We start from the raw sequence: 9,734 nt of genomic DNA, 5'->3' as shown, positions 1-9,734 counted from the left end.
GCGCATGGGGAGAATGGAATAAATGGCAATTGACCAACCAACCGGTTTGGCCCTCGTTTCCTCTTCCTTCTTTCTGCCCATGATATGGGCCGCCCCGGCTGAGGGAGCAGCCTGAGACAACCGAACCCGAACAGTGAGGGGGAGAGCTGCAGGGGCTTCCCTAGCCATCCCGGAGAATATAGGGAGAGGGAGGGGGAGGTTGGCAGAGACCCAAACCAATCACTCTGAACCTCCACGGAGGGAAGGAAAGCTGCTCAGTACCCAATAAGCAGCAGCCCCTGCCAGCATACTCACGGTACGTGCCCCAGGGCCCAGAACTGGCATCCCAGCACGCAGGGATCCCAGAAACCATCTGCCAGATCACACCCTCCCCACCCTCCTCACTCCACCCCCATGGGTCTACTCTGCTGCCTGCTTCCAGGAATGACCAGAACAGGCCCCCACCTCTCACCATACCCCCACCCACCCCAATGCCCCCACAAGGGGCTTCCACTCAGCTTCTCTGGCACTTGCTTCTCCCTATCTGGGGGGCAGGGTCACAGCTGTCTGTGCCCAGAGCTCACTTCTGACAGAACTCGGGGGACCAGTGTAAGTAAGACAGGCATCGAACCCAGGTCAGCCACATACAAGGAGTATCTTACCCACTGTACCATCTCTCCAGGCCCCACTCCCCTTCCACATCTTTATTTCAGACAGAAAAACGAGTCCCCAAGCAGAGAACTCTTTTCACTAAGAAATCTTCCCCCCTTTCAACCATTCATCTTCTCTCCCTTGAGGACTATGCAGTATCATCTCCTCAACATACCTGACTACAGGCACAAGAAGGCACTGTCTGTCCCTGCGGCCAGGGAGAAAGGACAAACAAATGTTATCCTACAGGGGACCATATAGGATGCCAGGGATTGAACCTGGCTTGCCCACGTGCAAGGCAAACACCCAACCCACTGTACTATCACTCTAGCCCCTACCCCTGGCTATTTCAACCTGCTCAAAAAGAAGAAAATGATCACAGGCTGTTTAGGTATCTGTGCACTGTCCTGCAGGCTAGTTTCATACCAATTCACTCATAAGATCACTCCTGGAAAGAATTCACATTCATGGGGCCAGAAAGACAGCGGGCAGGGCACTTGTCTTGCACGTGGCCAATCTCGGGCAGGTTTTCTTGCAAGCAGAGCAGGCTCTTAGCCCTCTTAGCCCACTGAGTTATCTCCCCAGCACTAGGTACTCTTTTTGGCATATGCAGAAGGGGTTGGGCCACACCTGGCTGTGCTCCCTTGGCCATATTCTGCTGATGGATGCATAGGACTGACCACCTCCCTCTGACTGAAGCACTAACCATTTTTACATCTAAATAGGGAAATCTGAAAGGAAGTCAGCTTACCTGGGACCACAATTTCTGCAGCATGGCTGACCACTGGCTTCATGCACGGGGCTCTGGGTGTGGAAAACCAAGAGTCCTGTGGAGCTGCGAGGAGAGAATCACAGTGAAACTGACTTTGGCCACTCAGTTGACAATTTGCTATAAATCTCCCTCAGGAGGCTATACATTTCTATAAAGTATGCCCTTTACATGTCAAGCGTTGCAGTTAGTTCCTGGCTTTATTGATTGATTCTTTTTGTTTGTTTGTTTTTTTGGGGGGGTCACACCCGGCAACGCACAGGGGTTACTCCTGGCTCTGCACTCAGGAATTACCCCTGGCGGTGCTCAGGCGACCATATGAAATGCTGGGAATCGAACCTGGGTCGACCGCGTGCAAGGCAAACGCCCTACCCGCTAAGCTATCGCTCCAGCCCGATTGATTCTTTTATGTGTCCCAAGCATGAACCAGCTCTGGCCACCAACCCAGGCATCCGACTAGGATGAAGGATGGATCACCTGCTTCGTGCCTGACTGGTATAAGCACCTAGGAAGTGTCTCTTTATCCACTGCCAGGGATATTCGTAGCTTTACAAAAAAAAAATTCATAGCAAAGACCCCAGACCCGAGCCAGCCCCCAGGACAAACCACTGGCTTCGGGTGAACTGGCCCCGGGGAGAAGGAGTAAGACAACTCAATGTCTTAGTCCTCGCGGGTGTGACTGATTGCAGACCCAACCCGGATCATCTGAACACTGCAACCCGGGAGCCAGGCGACTCCAAAATATCACCGTCCCCCTCCCTGAGTACCGGGAACCGGTGAATGTGGGCGCCAGCTCTTCGGAAGAGGGGAGAGCCGCTCAGGCCACGGCGGGCAGGGGGCAGGTGCAAGGCCTACCGGGCTGCGCCTGCTGCGTGCAAGGGCCAGAGCCACGAACCCCGGGACGACTAGCTCGACCAGCGCAGCAGCGGGGGCAGCACGAGGTCGGGCGCCGGGCGCCGGAAGCGGGGCGGAGCCGAGCCGAGGCGGAAGCGCAAGCAGACGGCGCCTCTCTAGGAAGCAGGGAGGCTGGCCTTTCTCCATGGTTCCTCCAAGCCGTGTCTGCAAAGCCCACTGGCCACTCGCTGCCTTTGGCTCTTTAGGTAGATGATCCTTGGTTCTTTAGGACTAAGGGTCCGCATTGTTTCTTGGTGCGGTTATAAAATTCTGACTAGAGCTTTTGGGGCACCACCAGTGTCCCAAAAGCTCTTTCGCCTCCCTCCAATTTTTAATAAATTACCTTTAAAGCTCGTCAATATTGCCATCTACTTAAAGCTGCTTGGTTTAAGTTTAAATTGTATTGAATGGCTCCCTAATAAAAGCTTTCAGGCCTCACTGGCTTATCTAAATGAAACTCTTTTGCTGGGTGGTATAGTTGGATAATATTTGATTTATCCTTTCTCCCCCACTGTAAGGAGTGTAGGTTTATTAACACCCATCATAATGCTCCCGTTTCCTCGGCATTCATCTTTAACTTTTTTTTTTTTTTTTTGGTGGCTTTTTGGGTCATACCCAATGATGCATGCACAGGGGTTATTCCTGGCTTATGCAATCAGAAATAACTCCTGGCGGTGCTCTAGGGACCATATGGGATACTGGGAATTGAAACCAGGTCGGCTGCGTGCAAGGCAAACGCCCTGCCTGCTGTACTGTCGCTCCAGCTCATCTTAAACTTCTTTGTGCTCTGCTTCCCGTTTTATCACTTACCCCCAAATCAGACCCTGTGACTTAGTAAGTCAGATTCATCTAAGACTCTTGATTTTTTGTTATTTCTAAGTGAAATATTGCTTTTCTCTTTCCTTTATGGCCTTTGCATAGTTAACTTTAGAGCAACTGGAACTTTTTGAACTGGAAGACAGTAAATGCTAAGCTTTTGTAACTTGGTTAATTCTAAATATATTCCGGGGCATCTATCATTATTACTTATGTCTCAAGTCGCCCTTAGTTCTTATTACCCCCCCAAAAACAGTACTGGGGCACTGGGGCGTACAGCACATAGGGCGTTTCCTTGCATGCGGCCCACCCAGGTTGATTCCCAGCATCCCATATGGTCCCGAGTACCGCCAGGTGTGACCCAAAGATTTTAAAAAAATCCTGAGAGGGACTTGGACCCAGGGCAAGCTATAAGCTACCCTGGCATGGAAATGGGACAGGCCAAGTGCCATAACTTTTAAGATTAAGGTTATTCCCCACAAGAAAACTGGATAAGGACCCTGCTGGGGTTAGGAAGGCCTAATCTCAAAATGGATGGGGAGTGTGAGACTGGAATGAGGCAGTAAGCCTCATGGGGACAAAGATAGGAAGAAACGGAGACTGACACAACCAGCCTGTACTTCCTTCCCTCCTTTCAAGTAGGGTGGGGAGGAGGCTCATGGCCACTCATGGTGCATGCCCACACTTTTTGAACTCTCAGTATTCAAGCAATGTAGTTAAGTTTCTGTTACATGAACTACATTTTGGAGTCACCAGTCTGAAAGGGCAACTGTCTACCGAAGCTTTTAAGTCAGACTTTCTTAGAAAATGAAGAAAGCTTAATACCCACTCGTTGGTATATTGTGCATTTTGCCATCAGGATTCTACATGACAATTAATGTTACTCGCCTAAGAAATGTATCTGGTATTCTAATTACAAAGTGCTAGATATCCCAAAAGAATATTGCCTAGCTAAGACTTTGGGTCTGCTGAATTATGACGTATAGAAACATCAAATTTAACTTCTGGTGCTTTTTGCCTGGTCCCTTGAGCAAGTTAAGTGGCACCGAAACAATAACTTCAAAAGATAGGACAATCCCACTCTCAGCAAGCGTCATACTCCCCTCATGAGCCATTTCATCACAAATGAAGCAGCTATGGCAAATGTCAACAAGAATCTTTATTATTACCCTATAACAGAGCCATGTACTCTTAGGCTTTCTTGCCAGATGCTTTTGGAGCAGCTGCTTTCTGAGCAGGAGCTTTCGGACCCTTTTGAGCTTTTGGAGGTGCTGCTGCCTTCTGGCCTGCAGCTTTCTGTGCAGGAGCCTTCTGGGCAGGGGCCTTCTTGCCTGCAGCAGCCTTTTTAGCTGGAACCTTTGCAGCAGCAGTGGCTGCGGCTGCACCCTTTGCAGCAGCGGCTTTTTTGGGAGAAGCTTTCAGGAGAGCCGCCTTTTGAAGCTTCTTAACTTCAAGTTTGATTATTCTGTTCCTCTGAAAAAGAGTAATGCATAAATTAATCCACTGCCCATGAATCAGATTTAACGGCTATTCTGTTCAAAACACCTAATAAAGGCAATTTTGTTCCGTAAAGCTTAACAAGAGTCAAAAAGTAGTTGAATTAAATACTAAAACACAACTGTGAAAGTTTAAAAGACTTACCATTTTCTTTGCCTTCATGACTTTGTAACGATCAAAATCTGTCATTTTGGCTTTCTAAAACAAAAAAAAAAAGAAAAAGTTATTCCCATATTACTGTTCTTTTTTTTTTTTGAAAAGAGGAAATAGTCAAAATTCAAATAAAAATCTTTACCCTTTCTCTGGCTTCAATCTTTTTGGCCCACCTTGTAGCCGCCCATTTTGTATTGATGTCTGCTTTTTCCCAAGCTTTCCGGACATACTTTTGACGCGCACTATAAAGAACCAGAACAGATTGAAAAAACACTTTCGGTCAGACCAGAGAAGAGCTTGTGTCTCTGGAAAGCAACTTATCCTTCCCAGATAAAATGCACAAGGAAAACCAGAGCTACAGTACAGGGGGTAGTATTCCTGCTTTGTAAGTGACTAACCCAGGTTTGATCCCAGTCCCTCATATGATCCTGAGTCCTCCCAGAGTGATTCCTGAGCAGAGTCAGGAATAATCCCAGAGCACAACTGGGTGTGGACCTGAAACCCAAAAAGCACAAGCAAAATAACCCAAAAAGACATGGCTCCCATTTGTTATACCCTATCATTGTCTCCACAGAACACAACACAGAACACACACTTGGTGTCCAGGCACACCAAGTTCTTGAGTTAAGTAAAGATATTTTAAACTCTCAACAGAATTTTAATTAAAAAAGTTAACTAGCCAGCTGTCTTAAGGATCAGTATCACCTCTGACCTTGTACCTATCTCTCCAGGGCAGTAAATTTGTAGAAAGCAATTTCTTAGAACTGAGGTAGCGTTCAACCTTCGGTCTAATGCTTTTGTTCTATACAACAGGGCCTTAAAAAATTTGTGGCCTAATCATCATAGAATCCAATTAGTCATTTTGCCACTGCAGCAGAACGCTAATGATACCTATCCTGACAACCGAGTATCTTTCTTCTTAAAAATAAACCCCCATACTGATTGCCTGATTCCCTTGTGACTACAACCAAACTTTTCATACCAAGATGATGTCTGTTCACTACTTAGCACATTAAAAGCTGAACTAATGAAGGATGTTTGGGAGACCAGAAAACCTTAATCTCTGTCGTGTAAATTCTAAAACAAAGGATGATAAAGGCAAAGCTGGAAATACAGGGTGGGGGGGTTGGGGGTTAGAAAATAACTATAGGAGAGAACACTGGAACAGTTAATGTTACCTATTTACTTCTACACTGTAGCGTTATTCCTTGGGACTGGCTACTATATTCCTGAGGAGTAACATCAAAAAGCCAAAATGGGAGACATCAGTTAAGGTTTGCATGTGTTGCATGTGTCCCACTGGTCCTCCTCAGCACTGGCCTGGAGGTTGTCCTAGAGCATCCTGGGTGCCTGCCCCTCCAGAAGTTTAAAACCTAAGGACTATATGACCTACTTTAAAACTACATAATAATCTCTAAGCAAAAATACTGGATTACAAGTCACAAATGGAGACAGGTTCTTACATATCAAGATGCCGGAAGGAGGGGGGGGAAGAAAGCCAAAGGAACAAAAAGGCAAAACCTAGAAAACTTTGCAACAAACACAGCCAGTGTCAGGACAACTGAGGCTGGAGGGTTACCTGTGTGGGAACTTGAGGACGAAGTCCGTGAGCTGCATGCATTTGAAGGGCATAGCCTGTCTCCTTACCCGAGTGCAGGGCCCATCAACCAAAGCCTAGAACACATATCAGTATGGTCAATGTCAAGAGCATCAATAAAAAAAACCCAACCATCACAATGGACACTACTGTAGTTCTGTAGTAGGATCCATCCTTCCAGACTCTGATCTAAATGCCTTGTATAGTTATTTTGATTAGTTCACCACTTACAAACCAACAAGGTATAACCAGGTCAATAATTCTGACATTTTAAATTTAATTTTTAAAAAGAATGAAAAAGTTTATTTGCTTGAAGCCCAACTATTCAACAGTGACACTCAAATTATCTATTTCCCTTACTCCACATCTTGATGCTCTGAAGGGCATCGAGGTACATTTAGGGCTTCAGGGAGCATGATGGCTTTTTTCCTTTTAAAAAAAAAATAATTATTATAGTTCTTTAGATTTTTTTTAAGGTGGGGAGGGTGGCAGGAGGCCAAGTAGGGACATTGGTGGTGGGAAATGTACACTAGTGAAGGGATGGATACTTGAATATTGTATGGCTGAAACCCAATCATGAATTGCCTTTGCGCCTGGTTCTGTTAGAACTCCCTTGCTGGTGCAGTGACCTCTTTTACCCACGCATCTCCCCCTCTCCACCCCTACGGTAGGCCGGCGGGCTCCACATTAAAAACCCAGGGGTGCTTTCTCAGCTCTGCGCTTACTTTTCCTCCACGGTCAGTAACGCCACGACACTGATGGGGGAGCCGTGGGGCCAATCGCCACCTACCGTCACCGCCGCCCTATTTTATTTCTTTTTTTTTGGGGGGGGAGGGGATTAAAAAATAGCACTTACCCGGTTCTGATCGATAACATCGACGATCGCCACCAGCTTCCCGGCATGAGGCCCAAAGGAGACATAGGCAACTCGGCCGACCTCCACAAAGCGCCTGAACACCTGAAACAGAGGGGACGGAAAAAGGGTTAGGCTGCACCCAAGGGCTCTCCAAGAAGGCCTGGCAGGACTCGAGGCAACGAGGCTTTATTCCAGCGGGGAAATGAGACAGGGGTGGGGTGGGGGGCAGGGAGGAGCAAGGCCAAGTGCCACGGGGGCACTGGGTGGGGAGCACCGATCCGCAGGGACGGGGTGGGTCCCCCAAGCTGGGTTCCGAGGCCGAGCACCGCCCCATGCGGTCCCGGTCCGCTGCGCCCTCCAAGCTTTCTCCGGCCGCGCACGCCGCGCCCCGGGCCCGCCGCGCCGTCCACGCGCTCGGCCGCCGCACGCGCGGAAGGGGCGCGGGGAACTCGCCGCGCCTCGAGTCTCACGCTCCCTCGGGCCCGGGGGGCGCCGCTGCAGGCCCCCACGACTTCGCCGGGACGGAGGGGCGGCGGCGCGGAGGCCGCACACGGACGCGGCCGCGCGCGGAACTCACCATCTTGGCGGCGCTCGGCGAGAAGAGGAAAGGCCCGGCCCAGCCTGCGCATGTGTAGGACACCGCCCCGCCCTCCGCGCCAGCGTGCCCGCTGATTGGTCGGGAGTCCGGGCGTGCGCGCGTAAGCCTGCGCCTGCGCCCTGGGACTCCACGGCCGCGCTGGCTGGCGGGTGGGGAGTGGGGGGAGTGGGGGGAGTGGGGGGGAGCTAGATGTTGGGTCGTAAGCACCGAGCGGATTAGGGGGAGGGATGGGAATGCCGTCTCTTAGGACATTAGGATGGTAAAGAACACTGAAGTCCCTGAACCTCACGGTGATTCATTAAAAAATTTATTTAAGGGGCTGGAGCAATAGCACAGTGGGTAGGGCGTTTGCCTTGCAGGCGGCCGACCCAGGTTCGATTCCCAGCGTCCCATATGATCCCCTGAGCACCATCAGGGGTAATTCCTGAGCGCAGAGCCAAGAGTAACCCCTGTGCATTGCCGGGTGTGACCCAAAAAGAAAAAAAAATTATTTTAAAAAACTATTTAAAAAAAAAGAGGAGAGATAGCAAGCAGCAACGGAGTACACCCTATGCACCCTCAGGACAAAACAAAAAGCAGAATAATGGGAGTGGAGAATCGGCACTGGTGGAGGGATGGGTACTCGATCATAGTATGAGGACTCGTGCGCACCTAAGTTTGTCAGTCTGTCCCTGTACCTCACAGTGATTCATTGAAAAATTAAAAAAAAAAAAAACAACACTGAAGTGACACCTTCCTTTGTAACTATCAGCATTCTATTTGATTTTCGTTAAAAAAAAAAACAAAAAAAAACGTTTGGGGCCGAAGAGTTAGTACCCGGGATAAGGGCCCTGCTTTCCTTGCACGCCGCCAACTCCTGTTGCTTCCAGGGCACCGTATAGTGATCCTCTGAGCCCCACCAGGAGCGATCCCTGAGCACTGAGCCAGGAGTAAGTCCTGACACAGCCGAAAATGCCCACCAAAAAACAAGTTTAAAGAATCATTGTTTTCTCTTCCACTGTTCATTAAGTATTCCTCTGAACTCATAACAGTGAGTTTTTATCTTGACTAAATGAGCATAGTTATTTTATTTCTTTCCCTTTCCCCCCTTGGGGGCAGAGGTGGAACACCGGTAGTGCTCAGAGGGGGCTATCCCTGATTGGGGTTCGCTTTGGGGACCTCCTGAATACCTGCAAACAAAGGTATTCAGGAGGTCCTCATAGCTGCACTCAGTATGCGCTCAATCTGTCGAACTGGCTCTCCATCCACTCAGTAATTTTATTAACCTTTCGTTTTATTTTTCTTTGTTGGGGTTTTGTACCACACGCAGTAGTGCTCAGGGGCTACTTCTGGCGATGTTCATAAGTCATGTGCAGTGGATCCAATTGGTCTGCCATTGTCAAGGCAAGCATCCTTAACACTTGTCCTATTTCTATGGCCCTTAACCTTTCATTTTAAAGCAATTGGAACTGACAGTGAAGTTGCAGATATACTAAAAGTAATCCCTATAGGTGATTCTCTTATGTTCCTCAAATCTTTATTTCTCCCAACACTCTATTTCTCCAACTCTCTTAAATTTGTTAATCATTCTGTCATTTTTTTTCTTAAGCCAGTTGAGAAATTGTGACATGCTTGTTGTTTTATCCTTGCACAAATGGTGTTATTTCCTAAAATAGGAACATTAAGCCTACATACTCAGTACAATGATCAAAATCAGGAACTTCTACAATAGTTTAAACTGCAATTGATTCAAATAATGATATTAATTGTCCCACCTCTAGAGGAAACGTTATAGAAGTTTTCTCAGTCTGGATTATTGCACTTCTTCTCATGATCAGAATTATGCATTTTTGATAGCAATGCTGTGCCTTGATGCATTATTCCAAAATATTGGTGTTACCTTTCTTCACCTAAACTGATGGTCATTATGCTGGCAATTCCGAAG

At 48.1% G+C, this 9,734-nt stretch overlaps 1 protein-coding gene across 1 annotated transcript; it reads right to left on the bottom strand.

Annotated features, from left to right (window-relative positions):
• Window positions 1-4,248: 4,248 nt before the first annotated feature.
• On the bottom strand, window positions 4,249-7,921 carry RPL14 (ribosomal protein L14). The gene is made up of 6 exons (XM_056129498.1): window positions 7,790-7,921; window positions 7,213-7,314; window positions 6,339-6,433; window positions 4,902-5,001; window positions 4,751-4,804; window positions 4,249-4,582 (listed from the first exon to the last, which is right to left on the bottom strand). Exons 1-6 carry the CDS (start codon window positions 7,790-7,792, stop codon window positions 4,301-4,303), a joined length of 636 nt encoding a protein of 211 aa, XP_055985473.1. The 5' UTR covers window positions 7,793-7,921; the 3' UTR covers window positions 4,249-4,300.
• Between the last annotated feature and the right edge of the window lie 1,813 nt (window positions 7,922-9,734).

This window comes from Sorex fumeus, unplaced genomic scaffold (assembly GCF_029834395.1).
Source record: "Sorex fumeus unplaced genomic scaffold, SorFum_2.1 ptg000072l, whole genome shotgun sequence".
Taxonomy (NCBI): Eukaryota; Metazoa; Chordata; class Mammalia; order Eulipotyphla; family Soricidae; genus Sorex; species Sorex fumeus.
The sequence above is the reverse complement of the archived record's forward strand: the minus strand, read 5'-3'. Positions and strand labels throughout refer to the sequence as shown.

Excerpts from the sequence above, each read along its gene's own strand:
- RPL14 (XM_056129498.1), bottom strand. Across the intron at positions 4,805-4,901 it reads AGATTGAAGCCAGAGAAAGG|AAAGCCAAAATGACAGATTT; the intron begins GTAAAGATTTTT and ends TTTTTGTTTTAG. Across the intron at positions 4,583-4,750 it reads TCATGAAGGCAAAGAAAATG|AGGAACAGAATAATCAAACT; the intron begins GTAAGTCTTTTA and ends ACTCTTTTTCAG.